General features: G+C 40.4%; 1 protein-coding gene across 3 annotated transcripts in view; it reads left to right on the top strand.

Moving 5' to 3' along the window:
• LOC144590620 (adhesion G protein-coupled receptor B2-like) overlaps positions 1 to 21,135 on the top strand; it is a 119,749-nt gene that overhangs the window by 55,810 nt on the left and 42,804 nt on the right. For 2 of the 3 annotated variants that reach the window (XM_078395116.1, XM_078395115.1), the window contains exons 7-10: positions 1,490 to 1,588; positions 10,954 to 11,125; positions 16,116 to 16,211; positions 19,185 to 19,224. In XM_078395116.1, coding sequence (XP_078251242.1) covers positions 1,490 to 1,588; positions 10,954 to 11,125; positions 16,116 to 16,211; positions 19,185 to 19,224 — 407 coding nt within the window. The remainder of the gene's footprint in view (positions 1 to 1,489; positions 1,589 to 10,953; positions 11,126 to 16,115; positions 16,212 to 19,184; positions 19,225 to 21,135) is intronic. The other variant, XM_078395117.1, reaches the window with a different exon arrangement.

The following is a 21,135-nucleotide window of genomic DNA, read 5'->3' as shown; positions in this document are numbered from 1 at the left end:
TCTAAGCCACCAGTTTGAGAAAGTCTCCGGAGCACTCTAATGAGTGGAAACTCCATGCTCTGTCTGATTGAAAAACAAATTGCGTAGGTTTGATACTGAATTGGCATGTCACTGTGATTGCAGTATTACATTTGGTCAGTCCCACCACAGAAATGAAAATGATATTTCATAAAAACTAGTTGAACCATCTTCAAATGCAGCAAGGAATCCAATTTATGTGACCCTGGAAAAGAATACATACTGTAAAATGAATCTAACATTTTTTCAAAAACTGATTCGCTTTCCGTGCAGTAAAGAGAAAAGAAGTTTAGAATGGATGCCAGGCAGGTAGATAGTTTGGGTGCTGAATGGTCATGTTTTCTTTACACTTTTTACTTTGGCAGTCATTATTTAGTTATTAATAAGGGTTGCAATGATTAATTGAACGCAAATGCTCTCAACATCTGCCAAATTCACAATTCAACAGTGAAAATTAATATGCATTTCTTAAACAAAATGTATCATTAATTTACTGACTTTTTCCTTGACAGATGATTAAATACATCAGTGATTTTATAATTGTGGGGAAGATCAGATTGAGTTTTTCAATGTATAAATTACAGAAGTTTAATTAAAGGTTTAACATTAAGCTGAATAATCATATGTTGCTGAGACCTTGAATTGGAAGAAGTGTTATTGATTGTCCTGTTAAAACAATATTCATAAACCTAATAACTATTAACATCACGGACAGGCTGTGGTGAATGAATACAGTTTGAAATGTGAAAATCACACTCAACTCCAAAATAAAACAACATTTGAGTTTATTGACTGCAGCAAAGTTCCTGCTGGCACGGATTGTTTTTAGCGCTATGTGAGTTAATTCTGTCTCATTAATATTTATGCCATGTTCTATGTATAATATGTGGATTTATGGGCATCATCAGATAGCTGGTTAAACTAACCAGTTATTACAGGGATATGGTAGACTGTTCACCTGATAGGCATGATATTCGTAATTATCAGGTGAACAGTCCTTCAGTGCTGATATATGTCCCGGAACATTGAGACCAAGCATAGGGCCATCACCTAGAGGAAAGAGCATTTTAAAATTAATTATCTAAAATGAATACCAGCAACAGACAGGCTCCTCTTATGTCTGGTGTGGCTAAGGATGCAAATAAAAGAACCAGCCAAATGCATTTGAACATAATGCGACTCAGAGATTGGATTGTTGTTACATTGGTTCCATGAGCCGATCTTCATATTGAGTTTCCTAACATAGGATGTAATGACATCTGTAGGATTCCATTTTGCAAAAGAATGTTCAATCTGTAAGCTGAAGTTTATACTTTTTGAGGTTGTGAATTAATCATTGCACCCCAACTTCTCACATACTAAATATTGTAAGCTGATTACATCCGTGTTGCTTTACCTCAACTGCTTGTTTTCTCTACATTAAAATTGGAGTCTTTATTTGTCCTCATTTTTGCTTTGCATTTGTTTCAAGTCAGGCGATTGAAGTCCGTAGCGGTTTGATGCTCAAATGTTCCAAGTGTGGAGTTGTTTCAACAACAGCATTATCTACCACCATCACCAGTAATGCCATGTTAGTCTTATCCGTTTAATATTTAGCTTTTACATTGCATGTAACTTTGAAAGAGAAAGTATCCCTTTTCAATAGCCTCCATAGAACATTTCCATTATTAAAATATATATATATATATTTGTGTTTAGTTATCCAATTCTTTCTCCTCCCTTCCCCTGCCCTTTCCCAATTGTTATCCCTTATTGTAGTGTCCTTTGTGTGAACATTTTGGCCACAGGAGCCCATGAACTATTCCCACTCAATGATGCTTGTCTGACTTTCGCCTTACGTATTTATTACTCCCTACTAAAGATTATAGCAGTTCCACCATTTCTGCACTTTTCAGCACAGCAGCTGCACAAGCATAAGATCTCAGTTTTGATTTCCAGTCATACTTAAAGAAGGGTCCTTAGCCAAAACGTTGTCTATCCATTCCCTCCGCAGATGCTGCCTGACCTGCTGATTTGCTCCAGTACTTTATGTTTTGCTCAGAATTTCAGCATCAGCAGTTTCTTGGGTCCCCAATTTCAGTCACACCTGATGGCTGGATCAATAGGAAAGGTGCCCAAAGTTAACGAGAAAAATAAATCAGAGCAGCATTCCTGTTCCTGATTAATATCCAGTAATTCCATTGTTCATAATAAATGGAAGCAGAAGGCTTCTATAGAACCTTGAACCTGATCCATCATTTAATGTCATGGCTGCTCCTGCATCTCAAATCAAATTTTCTGCACAATCCCCACATCACCTGATTTCTTTAGTCCTAAAACATATCAATGTCAGTCTTAATTATTCTCAATTACTGAGCTTCTGCAGTCACCTGGGAAAGACTATTTCAAAGACTTTCAATAAATAGATTTCTTGTGATTACAATCCTTATTTAATTTATCATAAGGCAATGTCCCTTAGCTCTGTGCTGACCTGCCCGAAGGAACACCCTCCCGGCATCTGTATGTTTCAATAAAACCACATCTCATTCTTCTAAATTGTAGTGAACAAAAAGAGAGAATTATTAGTCTGATCTTAGAGGATAATGCTGTAATCCTGTAAATTAATCCAGTGAATTTACATGTCATTACCTCAAAGCCAACCATATCTTTCCTTCGATATGAAGACCACCGCTTTGCAGATTGCATCATCACTGAGGCCCGTATAACTGCAGCAATACCTTTGTATTCATACTTCAATCAACTTGCAGGGAAGGCCAATGTCTATGTGCTCATACAAATGGTTCTTGCATCTCCATTTTACCTTCTGCATTTTGTGAAGCAGCACATCAGAATCTCTCTCTTCCAGTTTATTGCTATATCTAAAGTGTCTTGGATCCAGTCCGCCAACATCTCAGATCCCTTGTGCCTCACCCTTCTGGATCAGCCTATTATGCTGTACCTTATCAAAACTTGACCAAAGTCATTGCAAGCCACATCTACCTTCATCAATATTTTTAGTTACCTCCTCAAAAAAACTCAATTAGATTTGTGAGACACTATCTCCCCTATACAAGATCATGCTGATTTCTAATAAATCTCTTCCTTTTCAAAGTAAATACACTGTATATCCTGTCCCTCAGAATCTCCAACAACTTCCATACCATTGATCGCTGGCTTATCCTGGCTGACCATTTTTGAACAAAGAGACATTAGCTGTCTTCCGGTTTTCTGGAACCTCTGTTATAGCTGACAAAGTGACAATGCTGACCGTGGCACTACTGGTAACAGACTAAAAAATATCTGTCTGTCTGCTTTCTGTCCTTAAACTATTCTGCAGTTCATCAGGATCTGGTTGGCATATGGGACTACTCTGTTTTTTAGGCGCATTAGTGAGGAATTGGCCAGACAGCTGCTGGTTGGTTGCTGTGTAAACCATAACACAGCATGAGTCCAGGAGAGGTAACTGCAAATAAGAACGACTTATTTATCTCGGAATTGAATAGGACAAAGTTTTTTGTACCCTTACTATATCATTTTCCATTCATGCTTTTTAGACAGTTTTTTTACCTGAAATTTCACTTATGTGACAGGAGCAGGACAGAATGCTTAGGTTTCCAATTATGTTGCCTTTCTGGCAATAAAACTTGAACTTTGGTCACCACTGAACAATTCAGCCACTTAGATATTCAATCACTCATACTTTAAAACTGCAGCAGATTTGGATATGCAAAATAATTTATTGTTTCTGGGTTCTATGACATAAATTGACATATGTCCATATATTAACATCAAATTATTACATGTTCTTCATCACAGATAAAGTACATGCACTGTCGATATCCAAATCTCTGTATCCCACACCAATTCAGTTCCATTTGCATTAACTTAACTATGTTATTACCTACCATGCAAGGTGTTAATATCTGGTTAATGGCATCATCCTGTTTCAATTTGAATTGGTTCACTTTCTTTGCCGAATGAAGGTATCAGTCTGTCTTAGGTTTTAATTCAGTCACCACCTCTAACCTGACATTTTTCTTGATCTGCTTCAAGTTGCTCTGTTTCATTGGCTGGAATCAATGCACAAGCAACAATGATTCTGCATTGTTTCAGCCAATGCTTTTGACCAATTCTCTTTAACCTGGCAGTGAATTTGATGTGGCATTGGGTCAGAGAATTTTCTTTAACTTGGCATGGTTGATGAGCTCCTTCTGATCAAACGTTGAATCAATGAATTTCCTTTCATCTAACATTATACTTGTATTCCCTTTGACTTCAGATCCATACGGATAATTCTATCTGTGCCAGCGTAATGGCACCTTTGTATTCTTAATGTGGTTAGATCACTTGCTTTCTTTCTGGATTTGGAAATAATCATTTTTGTTTGCTATAGCATTTGCCATGTCACTTCCTCATGCCGTGAAGATTGAATCAGTTATTTTTCACTCTTCCAAGTAATGAACCAAGCACCTCTTCCCATCCCCAGTTTTGAACCATTTTTTTTCTCCTGCTCTGTGTTGCATTGATTATTTTCCCTCTTGTCTGTTTTGAATCAAACTTTTCTTTGAGCTGAGTTTTCAATCAATCTTTGTATGTGTTGTAATAGCCACTTTATTTTCTCGGTATTAATTTAGTCACATTTGTTCTATTGTAAAAAGAATAATACTTCTGTTCTTCGGGATGACTATTGATTGTTCATAAATATAAATTACTATTTAAAAATTTAAGTGAGGCCTTTGCATATGTCTTGAAAGTGGTCCTGTGATTTAGAACTACAAATGAATGAACTGTGTACAGTTTTTATTGAATGTATTTTGTCATAATGACATGTATCAGATGCACAGGCTGATGCAAGGCCATTTCAAAGGGATACTGGATCTTTACACTATAGTAATGTATCTGTTAATAATTATTCAGTACTTTTGCAGCTACAGTGAAAGGACATGCAATGATATGATTTTAACCATTGAAAAATATTTTTTAATGCTATAAAATGTGGGTGGCAAGTTGTGTTTGCCCAAATCACAATCGTACCTTTTGGTATAAAACTTTACCCATGAAGCATGATGTCAGGCACTCCAGGATTCACCCAGTCTGTGAGTTGAACACTGGCAGATCTGGCACAGTGACCCCAGTACTCAGTTCTTTAATTCACATCCTTTCAAACAGGATTCTGCGTTTGAACAGAATGCTGCAATCGACTTCAGCTTTCCTTACATCAACAAGCACAAAACATCCTGCTAAATCTGTGTTGCACCCCTTCCAAGACAACCTGACATTCTTTCTGAGGGGCAGTGTCCAGAATTTAGACTTCAGAGATACAGTGTGGAAATAGGCCCTATGGCCCACTGAGTATCCGCTGGCCAGTGATCAATCCATATGTTAACACTATCCTACACACTATAGACAATTTACAGAAGCTAATTAACTTACAAACCTGTATGTGTGGGAGGAAACGAGCACCCGGAGGAAACCATGAGGTCACTGGGAGAACATACAAACTCCGTATAGACAGCCCCCGTAGTCAAGATCGAACCCGGGTCTATGGCACTGTAAGGCAGCAACTCTACCGCTGTGCCACTGTGCCACCTTCCCCCAAGCAAAAGTTGCATGATCTCTTACTCCATCCTTCCACAAATGAAGCCCAGCATTCTATTTACCTTTTTGATAATTTTCTAGTAACCTAGTCATGTTATTGATCCACATATAAGGGCTCCTATCTCTTTGAACCTGAATTGCCTATAGTTTTTCACTTTTTATGCAGATCAACATGCATTTTGAAGCATTTTGCTGTGTAAATCATCATATACCCATTTTTCAGTTGCATGAGTCATTGAACATGATGGGCCCTAATAACATACTGAAGTAGATACAAATTGTAAGAAAGCTCAGAAGTCCACATCATTTGTTGATACGAATCACCCACAAAGTTCTACTGACTTTGATTTCTTGAAGATTCTACAAAACTGCTGACATCATAGACATTCCCGGTTCACAGCATTTCCAAACTTGAGGGTCGTGATGAGGGTCATGTTGACAGCTACTGATTGCAATATTCAAATGAAACGTTGAAAAGCAAAATGTTGTTGAAGCAGGAAATCTGAAAATGCTGGCTGTCCTGCTGAATTCCTCCAACATTTTCTTGTTTTGTTGCATGTTGCGCCAAGATGATAATGAAAATTATATAGATTTGACCCAGATTTGGCTTCATTCAACACAGTAAGAAGAAGGAACACCTAGGATGATATTGAGAACTGCAAATCCACACATCGGGTCCACACAAAAGCGATGTGTAAGCGGCTGAAGGAGAACACCATCCCTCAAGCCACCCACTCATCTGCCAGATCAGACAGACACCTCCTGTCCCATCTATGGTACTGCAGATCCAACGTTGGTCTTATCTGCCGTCTCAGACCCCACAAAAGTGGAGTGGAAGCAATCCTCCTTGATCTCCAGGGACTGCCCGAGAAGAAGAAGGGAATGCCCTCCTGCCTTGCTTCAGTGATATTTATTTTGTTAATGGTAACTCAGTTGGTGGCAGTATGATATCTGAATCAGAATTGTAGGTTCTGGTGGTACCGACGGTGTGGTCCAGTTTGAGAGCTGCCACCTTTTCACTGAGATGTTTAACTGAGACCTCAACTGCTTTTATACGGACTAAAAAAAAATCCATTGCACTGTCATGAAAAGATCAGGTGTGTAATCCCTGATGTTCTATTCAACATCCAATGAACATTCCTAAAACAGAGTGGCCATGAAATTAATTTGCTTCCAGAATTGAGCAATGAAACAGTGCAGGGCCCTGCAATGAATTAAACTGGTGCAATGGGATTGTGATTGAAGAATATATTCGCCCAGAACATAAAATGCAATCTATTAATCCAGAGAGGCAACTGCTTGGACTCATGAACTGGTCATGACATTACCTCCTGCAGATGGGTTTGAAGGCGACAGTATCCCAGAGTAAGAAATCCAAAGACAAAGCATGAATCTACTTCCCCTTGCTGGCTCACCAGGAAGGAGCCGCCAAACCCCAGCCCCAGTTCCCTGCCCACAGCCATCAGAGATTCATGCAGGGACTCAGGTGGTGGGAGAATTGCAGCAGGCAGACTTTGAGCCTGTGGCTAATATCCTCGTAGTAGGGTATTGTTTTGTCTGTCCCCATTCAGATACCGGCACCATGAGGACATGCATAGAAAAATAGGTGGAGTAGGTTATTCGGCCCTTCGAGCCAGCACCGCCATTCCATATGATCATGGCTGATCATCTAAAATCAGTACCCCGTTCCTGCTTTTTCCCCATATCCCTTGATTCCTTTGGCTCTAAGAGCTAAATCTAACTCTCTCTTAAACATCCAGTGAATTGGCCTCCACTGCCTTCTGTGGCAGAGAATTCCACAGATTTACAACACTCTGGGTGAAGAAGTCTTTCTTCATCTCGGTCCTAAATGGTCTACCCCTTATTCTTAACCTGTGACCCCTGGTTCTGGACTCCCCTAACATCGGGAACATTTTTCCTGCATCAAGCTTGTCCAATCCTTTAAGAATTATATACGTTTCTATAAGATCCCCTCTCGTCCTTCTAAATTCCAGTGAATACAAGCCCAGTCGACCCATTCTTTCAGCATATGTCGGTCCCGCCATCCCGGGAATTAACCTGGTGAACCTATGCTGCAATCCTTCAATAGCAATAATGCCCTTCCTCAAATTAGGAACCAAAGTTGCACACAATACTCCAGGTGTCGTCTCAGCAGGGCCGTGTACAACTGCAGTAGGACCTCCTTCCTCCCAAACTCAAATCCTCTCGCAATGATGGCCAACATGCCATTAGCTTTCTTCATTGCCAGCTGTACCGGCATGCTTACTTTCAGGGACTCGAGTCCACATCACAAGATTAGAAATTGTTCAGCCAGAGCTGAACATACTTCTCGGCATCTGCATACAATGGCTTCTTGTGCACAGTGGTGGAGATTGGTGGATTAAGGGTCGCAACGTGAAAGCTCTTTCCTTGGCCCCCTTTCAGTGACTGATGTACACGCACATCCAGGTCTCGTTGCTCCTTCCCTTTTCCTAATCTGACACCATTCAGATAATACTCTGCCTTCCTGTTCTCGCCACCAAAGTGGATAACCTCACATTTATCTGCATTATACTGCATCTGCCTTGCACCTGCCCACTCACCGAACCTATCCGTCATCCTGCAGCCTTATTGCATCCTCATCGCAGCTCACGCTGCCACCTAGCTTTGTATCATTCACAAACTTGGAGATGTCACGTTTAATTCCCTCATCTAAATTGTTCATATATATTGTAAATAACGGGTCCCCACTAGTCACTGTCTGCCATTCTGAAAAGGACCCGTTAATTCCCACTCTTTGCTTCCTGTCTGCCAACCAGTTCTTTATCCATGTCAATACCCTACCACGTGCTCTAATTTTGCACACTAATCTCTTGTGTGGGACCTTGTCAAAGGCTTTTTGAAAGTCCAGATACACTGGCTCTCCTTATCCATTCTACTTGTTACATCCTCAAAAAATTGCAGAAGACGTACAGGTATGTAGGTTAATTGACTGGGTAAATGTAAAAATTGTCCCTAATGTGTGTAGGATAGTGTTAGTGTGCGGGGATCACTGGGCGGTGCGGACTTGGTGGGCCGAAAAGGCCTGTTTCCGCGCTGTATCTGAAATATGAAATAAATAAATAAGATTAGTCAAGCATGATTTCCCCTTCATAAATCTAAGAGTCAAGGTCAGGAGTGTTTTATTGTCAGAAAGAACAATGAAATTCTTACTTGCTGCAGCACAACAGTAATCCATGCGACTGACCGATCCTGTCACTGCTTTCCAATGTTGGAAAGTGCATGGTCCAGAATATAAATACTTTGGACCATGACAATTCATGCATTGAATTTCACTTGACAAAAATGACAAAATCCAACAATTGAATCAATTGGCATCCTCCAGAAGACCATAGGACTGCCACAGAAGAAAATCCATTTGCGGTCAAAATTACTGCTGCTTGTCGAAATTACCTGTTTTCAAATAGGCTGATGCATTCTAACATCGACCAGAAGTTCTTCCTTGGTTGTAAAGTAATTTAACTTCCTTTGAAATGATGTGAAGAAAACAGTATTAATGTAAGTCAGGACCAGAGGTTCAATCAAGCAGTGCATTTTCATGTGTGACATGATTGAATTGTGAACTAATTGCTCTTTAATTGCAGCCAGTAATTTTAAACATTGGTTTGTGTCAGTCTGTTCATATGGTACATAGGTGCATGAGAGGCAAAAGTGAAATCGATCATAATTCAAGGCAAATCCAAAGTTGTTGGATGTGACTGTGGATGTGCAACCAATGGCGTGGGCCATGCATGGGAAAGCAGACCCTACCAGAAGGCTTATGCAGTATCTTGCTTATGTAGTGTCTGCCTCATTGTTGAAGAATCCATTACAGAAAGTAGTCATCGATTTAACTCGGAAGCCCTGATGGACTGGATTTCAGTTATTTTATCAAGTGGAGCTTACTGTAGTACCATTTTACGTGTATTTATGTGAATAATTTGCACTGTGCAGTCTTGATAAAGAGGCAATTAAAGAGGAAATTATAGATATTTTGAATATATCTCCAAATGTTAAGATTGATGTGAATTTTGTTCAATCGTCTGAAAAAAATATTATTAGGAAGAGATGCCAAGAGGATAATCTTCCATGTCTTCATAATGACATGGTTTCCCTGGATTCCAAAGGATATATTTGTGACTCAACCTGAAACATCACCTATCAATGTTCTCCAGAGATGCTGCCTGACCTCCTAAGTTACTCCAATGCTTTGTGTCTTCTTTTGATGTATTTATGATAGCTAGTTGTTGGTCCTGAAGTTTGTGGAGGTATTGAAGCTGTCCTTTGGGTGATTATGCTATTGGAAGATCACTAGGCATTCTAGTGCAATCTACCAACCATTTCGAACAATGGACTATGCAGCGGGAGTCCTACTCACGGTAGTCCTGCATTGAATGGCCCATGAAGGAATTTTGAGATTTTCTTCAGATGACAAAAAAAGCATCACATTAATTATTGATTCATCTTTTTATCTTCATCTTCTGGAGGATGTCAATTGGAGCTGGACACTGACCTTCAGTAAATACAAAATTCTTACACAGCTTGACAATATATGCGCATGATGATATTACCCTTGGCTAGGGGATCACGAACCAGAGGTCATTAAGCTTTTGGTCTTGGGAAGGTTGATGCTGCAATGCTAATGATTTTCAGTGCAAGTGAATAAGCTTCAGAGAGCCACCAGTGCAGAGTTCACTGAAAGGGCAAAGCGCTTTTCAACAGTAGAGAATGTGTTGTCTGGGATCAAAGCTTCTCTGGTTTTAGTGAAGGGAAGGACAAAGATTGTGCCTTAAATCTGGGAATAGAGATCAAATATGTGGCTGAAAATCACGACTCTATTGTCTGGATTGTGGTGGGATGATAGGGGTATTGGGATTGGTGTCGTCAGACTATTAGAGAATCTGGCCTTTCAGTGGAGTGTGCTGTCAAAAACATTGGAGGGTGATGGATCCGAGAGTTAGAATCATCACAGAGCTTGAGACCTAGTTGTGCCAGGAATGGGCAACATTGTTTGCTTTTGGAATTACGTCATCTGCACGATGATGTGGAAGTTGGGTTAGGTGTGCAAGAGGGAGGTACTTAGTAAGTGCCTGGTCGAGTTTCTGGATTGATGCAAAAAGATTAAGAAGTTATTCTGGCATCTTTTGTTCTGACAAGTATATTTTCAATTATGCAATACCAAACAATGTTAAGTCATGGAATTGCCAGATAATTTCAATTTTTTGAGAAGGTCATGGCACATAATTTAATTTGGACACGTCTGTATTGTAATTGGTGACTATCCACAAAATATCAATCACACTTACTAGTTTAATGAATGGTAATTCCTCTTCCCTCTAGGGCATCCTTGTGGAGCTCGTGTGTTGTTCTCCCGTTGCTGGCACTGACCTGGATGTCAGCCGTATTGGCGATGACTGATCGACGATCGATCTTATTTCAAATATTGTTTGCAGTTTTTGACTCCATTCAAGGCTTTGTTATAATCACAGTCCACTGCTTCCTGAGGAGAGAGGTATGTACAGTCACACAGTACAGTTTATCCAGCATCACCTCAAACCCCTTTAGGAATTTCTTAGGTACTATTTGGTAAAAATGCAAAGAAGATTTCCCACAAATGCCTGCAGTGACACCACCTTACAATGAATGGCACTCTTAGTGTACCAGCAGTTGTGATCAGAGGCGAACTATGGACATGGGTTATCTACTATTCTAGACAGGGTCTGACCTGGCATGGAGGAAAATATTATCCAGTACTATTGCTAAATGCCCTTTCTTCAAACCTGAAGGAAATCTGTAACTGAATACAGAGAAACTCATCGTAATAGTTTCCTCATTGGCATGTTCACATTCACCTGTATATGAGGAGGAGGAGTCGCCCACTGCAAGGCAGAGCATGGCCTAACTTACCTTTCCCAGCCTGTCGAGATGAGAGAGGTCACTTGAGACACTCCTTTCCATCTCAGATAACCTAAAGCAGTAGTTACTAAATTCAAAATCTTCCTTCTCTGATTGAGAACTCACTGGGTACTGTATCTCTCTTCTGAACATGCAAGCAATTATGCAGTTTAAAGTCAATAAAATGTAATCCCAAAGAAATTAAAAACATGAAAAGTAATTATTGTAATATTGCAGGATTGTCCAAAAGTAATCAAGAGAATGATGAGTAATCTAGAGCCTCTCTTGAATATTTACCATGTTTTTGTATAATAAATATAAAATGCCTATGTAGAATAATTTAATTAATTCTCAGTGATCCATTGGAACATGGGAAGAGGGGAGAAACCTAACAGCCCTTGTATCTGAGCCTGTTTGTAAGTTACTCGTTCAAGAGCCCTTGAATGAAGACCTCAATAATTTGTTACTGACAAAGAGAAAAATACATAATGGAGAATTTACAGTTCATTAAATAAAATAACAAATATCTGTAGCATTGAGTAACTAAAAACCAGAATCAAATTCTGTCAAGCAAACACAAATATGCTGGTGTAGAAACATTTATGTCGTGTTAATGGCCAGCATTAGAGAATTGAGTGTCGAGGAACAGAAAATATGAAGGGAAGCCTGACAATATACATTGTGACAGGTTAGAAAAGATAAATGGGAGAGAAGGTCTCAAGATGAAACCAATGAAATGGAATTTAAAGTGGGATGGAGGAATTTCCTCACCCATAATTGATCAATACATGGCATCGCCTCCAGAATAAATTAATAGAATCGAGTAGATGACTAAAGGTTTGCCAAATAAATAAAAACATCAAATGATAGAAGTACTCAGAAGATCAGGCAGCCTTTGTGAAAGAAGCAATATTTCAGGTTGATGATTCCATTCCAGTTAACCTGTTTCTCTGTCTCTGCTGCACTTGTCCTCGAAACCAGCTTCCAACAGTGATTTAACAAATCTTTCCTTTAACCAAGAATTTGCCTTCCCTTGTGAACCGAAAGCCCCTCATAAGGACATAATCAACAGAAGCGAGAGCGGCCATTCAACCACCCCTACTTCCCATCCCTGCAACTCTGCCCTTCATTCGATCATTACTGGTCTTTTACCTCAACACCACTTTCCTGCATTAACCCCACTTCCTTACTCCCCTTTACCATTTCTATTTCATTTCCCAGACCTTTGCCCCTCACTCCTGAATTATGACACCTCTCCATCTATTGCACCTGTTTCTTCTACTCTCAACTAATTATTTTTAAGCTTTTCTGCTGGCACCTCTAGCATGTTGGGGTGTCAGGGGTTATGGGGAGATGGCATGAGAATGGAGTTAAGAGGGAAAGGTAGATCAGCCATGATTGAATGGCGGAGTAGACTTGATGGGCCGAATGGCCTAATTCTGCCCTTATCACTCATCCCCTTTTGGCATTCTGAAGAGCCTATTCCCTCTGTGGCCTTTACAATATAAGAACAGGAGGTGCAACACATTCCTTCTTATTGCCTCCCTTCCCACTGTCTGGCCCCAAAGACTTTTTGGAGGTAAAATCGCGATTTATTTATACTTTTCAATTAAAAATACAGCATTTATTTCTGAGATACAGTCTCCTGTAAAATGGAAACCAAACTTAAATTGGGCAATAACTTTGCAAAAGCCTTCATTCAGTTTGTAAACATGGCTCCAAGTTACAGTTTGCACTTTAATTTTCTGCCTCACTTCCAAGCTGAGCTCTGTGCTTGGTCTATAACAATGCTCTGTGGGAGATTAATGTAAGCCTGAGCCAGTAGCCATTATCTTTTGACTCGGCACATTACAACTCTGATCCCAATATTGACGTAAATAAGTTCCAGGAATATATGTCCCAGGTATAACTCTGCACCTCCCTTTTATCTTATTTGTCCCAATACCAACTTTTGTTCCTTTATATTATTATTCCTTTTGCAATTTAAACTTTGCTGCATTTTAATCTGTCACAGATCTTCAATCTTGTTTGCCTTTCTCATCACATTTTCTCTTCACCTGTAACATTGTTAACTTTTATCAGGCTGATGAAAGATCAAATTCAGATGTTAACACTGTTTTAATCTCCACAGATGTCTTGTTAATCTCCTGAGTATTTCCAATTTATTTCAGTTCTCCATTATCCTGCCTTTCTAGCTAGTAAAAAAAGGAATGTTTTAAGGTGCATAAATAGATGACCAAGTATAAAGATTTATATGTAACGATTCCGCAGTGTCACTGTTGGGATGGATCCCATGAACTTAAGTTTCATCTCTTTTTAAAATTATTTGATCTCATTGCTTCTGTAACCATTCTTTATAGTAATGTCTTGCACAATCAAATAAATTAAATATCAGGAGGTCCCACAGTTCCGTGTAAGGGAAACTGAACAGTATGAGTAGGGATCTGAGGCCTTAATTTGGATACCCTCCAGCCAATTCTATGAACACGTGAAATAGTATTAATGCACAAGCAACTATGGAGATAGTTTACACTGTCCCTGTACCTTGTGACATATTTCTCATTTCACTGGATTCCTCCTTTGTCATTCCATATGGATTTTTGTATTTTGAATTTGGTGGTTGGTGTTGCTACATATTCTTATTGTATTTATTGTATAATATTTCTGAATGGTGAACCTTTTAAGTTCTGTTTTTCGCTGGACCGATGTAAATGTAGATGGTTGGTTAGTAAGTTTGCAGATGACACCAAGATTGTTATGGTCACGGACTGTGAGGAAGACTGCAAAAGTATGCAGCGAGATATAGATTAGCTACAGAAACGGCCAGGGAAATAGCAGATGGTGTTTAATCCGAGTAAGTGTGATGTGTTGCACTTTGGGAGATCGAATGTAAGGAGAACATATACAATAAATGGCAAGACCCTTAGAGCATTGAGGTACACAAGGATCTTGGAGTCCAGGTACATAACCCCATGAAAATAGTAACATTGGCAGATAGAACGGTAAAGAAAGCATGTGGTATGCTTGATTTCATTGGTCGGGGCATTGAGTAAAGAATCAGGAAGTCGTGGTGCAGTTTTATCAGACCTTGGTTAGGCCACATTGCATGCAGTTCAGGTCGCCCCTATACAGGAAGGATGAGCATTCTTTCCTGCTGTGCTCCCATGGAATTTCCTGGTGATATACATGTGAGTAACTATAAAGGTTAATGGATAGGTTTCTTGATAAACTATTTTAAGAGATATCTGGATGACCGGTGTCAGCCTCAGCTTGTTAATAGTCAATGTTGTGTTGCTTTCAATTGACAACTTTCAGAACAATAATTGGTGGGGTTGGGAGAAGGTGTAGAGGTAAACATCCAGAGGTTGTCTGGATGTTTAATTTTGAGTATAGCACAAAATGACAAAAACCAGCAAAGATCCCAGTCAAGATCTGTTCTGCAAGATACGATACTGCAATAGAGCTGGGTGTGGTATTGGTTTATTATTGTCACGTGTACCAACGTTGTTATGCATTCTATCCAGGCACATCATACCATACAGCAGGTAGTGCGAAAACATAGAAAACAGAGCACAGAATATGGTGTTACAGCTGCAGAGAAAGTTCAGATCAAAGTAAAGTACTAAGGCTGCAATGAGGGAGACCTGGAGATTGGGAACACATCCTTAGCATATGATGTCCATTTAGTAGACTAATAACAGCAGGAAAGGAGTTGTCAGTGCATCTGGTGGTATGTTCTTTCAACCCTTTGTATCATCTGCCCGATGAGTTGAAGGGAGACGTGGGAATGACTCGGGTGACAATGACTCATCCTTGATTATGTTGGCTGCTTTTCTGAGGAAGTGCAGAGAAGCACTTCCTCAGAAAAGAAGTGCTAAGTCCATTCGATCTCCCAGAGCATAACACATCACACTTATCGGACTTGATAGATGGGGAGTTTGATCTGTGTGATACACTGAGCTCTGCCCACAATTCTCTGCTGTTTCTTGCAGCCTTGGGCAGAGCAGTTGCCATAATAAGCTGTGATGCATTCTAAAAGGATGGTTTCTATGGTGTATCTGTAGAAATAGGTACATTGTTTTAATTTCACGAGTGAGCAAATGTGAATCATTAATGTGCACTCTCAAATCATGGACACACACAGACTGAGAATAAAAACAGTCACATTCACTCTCGGGAAAAGAAACGGGGAAAATGTTTTTGAAAGAAGATGTAATGGTATTTTTGGTAAGTCGAGGAGGACTCACCATACATTGAAATTTTAAGGAATTTGGGAAGCAAAAACAAGATTGTGGTTCAATGGTACTTAATTGTCACATGTATCCAGGTACAGTAAAATTCAATTTTTGCATACAATGCAGTAAAATACTACTACACATAAGTACAATCATACCCAATACAAGAGTGTAAGAATAGTCGATGACACTGAAACAGTGTACAAGAATTGCCATGTTTCCGGTGCCATATTGTATCCTTCAAGTTCAAAGTTCTTTAAAGTGTAGAAATCTGCCAGAGATTTTGTAGAAACAAAAAAATATATATCCACATCTGCAATGTGATGGTTATTACTGCTTCTGTTTAAAAAATCTCATTATAATTTCTCATAGATTCAGGATGTTGTAAAATGCCGAACAGGAATCTGCAAAAATGAAGAGAATGAAAACTCACCTGATTCGTACAAAAATGGTCAGGTCCAGATAATGGTGAGTAAAGTACAATTCGGAGAGCAGAGTAAACTCTACATGCCTGTGACATATCTGTCCTCAAGATACCAGCCTTGCAGGAAAAAAATGTTTCAGGGGAGTTGCGGACCCGGCCGAATAGTCTGAATACAGGGAGGTAGTTCCCCTGGCTGAGGATTCTGGAACTAGGGGTCAGTGCCTCAGATACTGGGGGCCTGAGACTGAAATAGGGAGAAACCTCTTCACACAGAGAGTGGTAAATCTTTGAATTCACTGTTTTTAGAAAGCTGTAAAGACACAATTGTTGAGTTCATTAACTACATAGTTTTCTGGGCGTTAACAGATTGAATGCGTATGAAGATAGTCCAAAAAAATGGCATTAAGGTAGAAGATTAGTTGTTGTGGAGACACAAGAAACTGAAGTTGCGGGAATCAAGCAAAAAAGTAAAGTGTTGGAGGAAATTGGCATCTCTGGACGGAATGGATAGGTGACGTTTCAGGACAGGACCCTTCTTCAGCTTGATAGAACAGGGTGGGAAAAAGCTGGAAAAAAAGGTGTAGGATTAGGGCAAAGCCTGATAAGTGACTGGTGGATGCAGATGAGGGGGGGGGTGTGTGACTGTCAGGTGGATGGAAATAGTGTCAAAGACTGGAGGTGAAAAATAAACTAGGAGAGAAGAGGAATAAAAGGTAAAGCTAGAGTGAGGGACAGGTTGAGGGTGGTGATGGGGAGATAAGAAAGTGGGCCGGTGTCAGACGATTTTAGAGACAACTAGACAACCGTTTCTTCAAACACTCGAGCTTATTCCGCCAAGGCCTGGCGGTTCTCCAGGTTACGAGTCATTGTATCTCCCCTTCCCATTTCCATGCCAATCTTTCTGTCCTGGGCCTCCTCCATTACCAGAGTGGGGCTATATGCAATCTGGGGGAATAGCACGTCTTATTCATCTTGGGTAGTTTACATTCCAATGACATGAACATTGAATTTTCCAATTTCAAGTAATGCCTCCTTCCATAAACCCCCTTCTGATTCAACATCCTTCCTTTGATGTGCACACCTTTCACCCACCAACCCCATCACCGTGTTCCTTTCCTCTCCTTATGCCCATCTCCCACCCCTCCCAACTTGGAGTCCCCCATTTCTCTTTCATCTCCCCTCTTTCCCCTTCCCCCTGTCCCCCTACACTCATATCCCTCTGGCTTCACATTTCACTCCACCTACTCCTTTTTTTACCAGCACCCTTTTGTCTCCATTTCACCTCAAGCCTTTGACACCATCTCCCCCATCTGCCATCACCTGTATCCACCTATCACTCGCCAGACTTCCCACCCCACCTCCCTTTTTCAACTTTCACCTTCCCTCTCCCACTCAATGAGTCCGAAGAAGGGTCCCATCCCAAAATGCCGTGTGGTCATCCTCTCCACAGATTCTGCCTGACCTGATGAGTCCCTCCAGCATGTTGTGTCTTTTGCAGAAGATTAGCTGTGATCTGGATGAATGGCAGAGTGGCCTCAAAGGGCAAAATTACCTCCTATTTCTCTTTGTATTCCTTTCAGTAAGTTCCGACCACCATTGCCTTTGGAAGCTTGCATCTCCCCTGTGCAGCTGAGTTACTAGTAGTGTAGGAAAATAACTGCAGATGCTGGTACAAATCGAAGGTATTTATTCACAAAATGCTGGAGTAACTCAGCGGGTCAGGCAGCATCTCAGGAGAGAAGGAATGGGTGACGTTTCGGGTTGAGACCCTTCTTCAGACTGATGTCAGGGAGGCGGGACAAAGGAAGGATATAGGTGGAGACAGGAAGATAGAGGGAGAACTGGGAAGGGGAGGGGAAGAGAGGGACAGAGGAACTATCTAAAGTTGGAGAAGTCAATGTTCATACCACTGGGCTGCAAGCTGCCCAAGCGAAATATGAGGTGCTGTTCCTCCAATTTCCGGTAGGCCTCACTATGGCACTGGAGGAGGCCCATGACAGAAAGGTCAGACTAGAGTGGGAGGGAGAGTTGAAGTGCAGACTGTAAACACACAGAACTGAACTCCCCTGCCATTTTAATTAAAAAAGACCCCTTTAAATTGTAACTGAAATAGAAAAGAACTGCCCTTAAATTAAGCTTTTAAATTAGTTTAAGATAAGTTGCCCTTTCAAGTAGTAAATACTAAACACATCATTAATCACCCTGCCTTCATTTTAGTTTTTGAAATGGTGACTCACTTTAGCTCTGCCACTGCTCAGTGTCTTCCCTCATGGATATGGCCACCTCGCATGCCATTACCACTCTATTGGCCTTTATTGCAGCCTGGTGATCATTTTAAGTCCCGGTTATCACCTCATGTGCTCTCACAACTGAATCATCCTCCTCTCACTGCTGCTGCCAACTATATTTGTAGGTGTTTGTAGCCTCCACTGTCTTTTCGTACCTCACTTCATCTGGTCTCAAAATAAACTAAAGAAAGGTTGAGGTTCCAGCGAAAACTGACTCTCAATTACACTGTGGAAACCCAACTTACATCAGTTATTTAATTGTAATACCTTTGCCAGATATTGGGAATGTAATTGAAATGTGCAAGGTGGATTCAAGTAGAGATACACCATAATCCTCTCACTCACTGTGGGAAGATAACATTGAGGCTCTTGTTTCAATCAAACATTGTAGAATGGAGACTGAAATATGTGAACACCCTAAATAGATTGTTTTGTTTGATATAGACACATTGGAAAGAAAGACTTCTTGTATTGTGTATTTCTCTGATAACATGGAACACATAGGCAGAATTGTGCGATTCTGTGAGCCAGAAATGCAGCGACAAACCACGGTGAGGACAGAATTCCCACATTCAGATGATGTGCTTCCATATTTTCAGCAACTGCTCATGCAGAACATTGGGATTTCATTTTATATTCCTGGCAATCAGTAAATGGGTGAGTTGCTTCAGCTGACAACTCCTTTGTCTCTAATTTACTGTCTCTTTGTATCCCGCTGCCTTTTTATAGACGGATTTTGAAAAGGACGTGGACCTGGCTTGCCAGTCTGGTATGTAATACTTCAGGGGATAATTATAGCAACTACTTTTCACCATTACCCATTCATATCTTTAGCCTTCCTACACATATCTTTATTTAACATTGTTAACATCCTCTGGAGAGCCAACAGGTGAGTATTAACATTTGTAGCAGGAATGAGTTAACTTTGGAATCACTACATCATCTTTCCATTTCCATCAGACATCAAATATCATTTACGTTTGATTAATCTTACTGCAACAAAGGGGATATGTGTAAACATTTCCTGGTACATTTTCATATTTCTAGTCATAGTAATTACATTTAAATTATTTCTTTGGAGGCCAATTTTTTCCCACTGATTATCTCATTAGCAGTTATTAAATTGCTACACTTTCAAATACTAGCAAGCACAAATCAAAACCTTAGTCTGCAGTTAAAAACAACTTTTACAATATTACAACTGTGGCCATAATTAAAAGGCACTTGATTATCTGTAAGTGTTCTCGTAGATCCAGCTGTCCAATCAGGTGCCAATACAAATGCAAGTCTTTCTATTGCGAGCTAGTGAAGAATACTTTCTCTACTTCATTTACTTGCATGATTCTTTTTCTAAGATCTCAAAAAGCAATTCCTGGTACCACATTTAGGAATGTGTATGTAATTGGTAATTCTGTGTAAATTGTACATATGGAAGTAACTTATTTTTTTCTCAAAATGCTTACAAAATGTGCCATTAATTAGTTTAGAGTATTCTAAAATGTAATTTATGAAGGAGAATTCATGAATATAAGAATGGTAATGTGGTGCAATTTGACTCAGCATAGCACAATCTTAAGGAGCCACACAATTGGTTTTTTTAGTGGGTTCTTTAGCATTAAGGATCACTTGCTCCTGTTCTGCTTATACAGATTTGCACGGACTCTTTCACAGATGGAGCAGATGGCTCATGACGGGATGGTCATAAATGTGGTGGCCCAGTAACCATTTTGGTTGTTATCCACCACTTTAAATTTCAATAGTGCCTGAGTCCCAAGGACTGGAGTGCTATAGACCTGGTGATATACACTTCTAGAGCCAAGGTTTGATTGCCTAAGATGGTGAGGTTGGGAGACAGTGAGGGTTAGAGTTGTGGGCCAAGTCAAGGTCAGGGGGTTAAGGTCAGGGGGCTATTGGTTATTGGAATCAGGGTGCAGGAGGAGAAAGTTTTGGGAATGACGATGGCATGGTGGCTTTGTGGTGGAGTCTCAATTTATTAATTGGATTCACTGTCAAGATTAAAATCATGCAGCATTCAGAGTAACAGTTATTAAGGATTCTTATATACAGACAATACTTCATTATTCAATGTGAACAGAAGCGATCTATCCATCATCTACTGAAGTAATCAGCTGCCAATCCTCTTTCTCCTGCTTCTTCTTCACTGTCATCCCCAATTAGCCCAACAGCCATGCACCTCCCTCCTGCCATGCACTGCCTATTCTAGTCTTTACCGGCCCAATGCACCTGCTCCTGGAGTTCTTGCCACTCTCAGCTATAAGAAAAGACAGCTCCAAGATGAAATAAAAGCAAACTGCTGGAAACTCTTGGCAGAGCCTGTGGAAAGAGAAACACAGTCTCTGGTCAAAGAGTATTCACTCGAGCAGATGGGTTTACAATGGATTACTGACTCCCACAGCTATCTTGACTACACTTCTTCCCACCCTGTCTCCTGCAAAAAGTCTATCCCCTACACCCAATTCCTCCGTCCACGCCGCATCTGCGCCCGGGATGAGGTGTTTCACACTAGGGCATCAGAGATGTCCTCATTCTTTAGGAAACGGGGCTTCCCCTCTCCCATTATAAATGAGGCCTCCTCTATATCCCGCAGCTCCGCTCTTGCTCCCCCTCCCCCCATTCGTAAAAAGGATAGAGTCCCCCTTGTCCTCACCTTCCACCCCAT

This window comes from Rhinoraja longicauda, unplaced genomic scaffold (genome assembly GCF_053455715.1).
Source record: "Rhinoraja longicauda isolate Sanriku21f unplaced genomic scaffold, sRhiLon1.1 Scf000229, whole genome shotgun sequence".
Classification (NCBI taxonomy): domain Eukaryota; kingdom Metazoa; phylum Chordata; class Chondrichthyes; order Rajiformes; family Arhynchobatidae; genus Rhinoraja; species Rhinoraja longicauda.
This window is presented reverse-complemented; position numbering and strand designations above follow the sequence as displayed.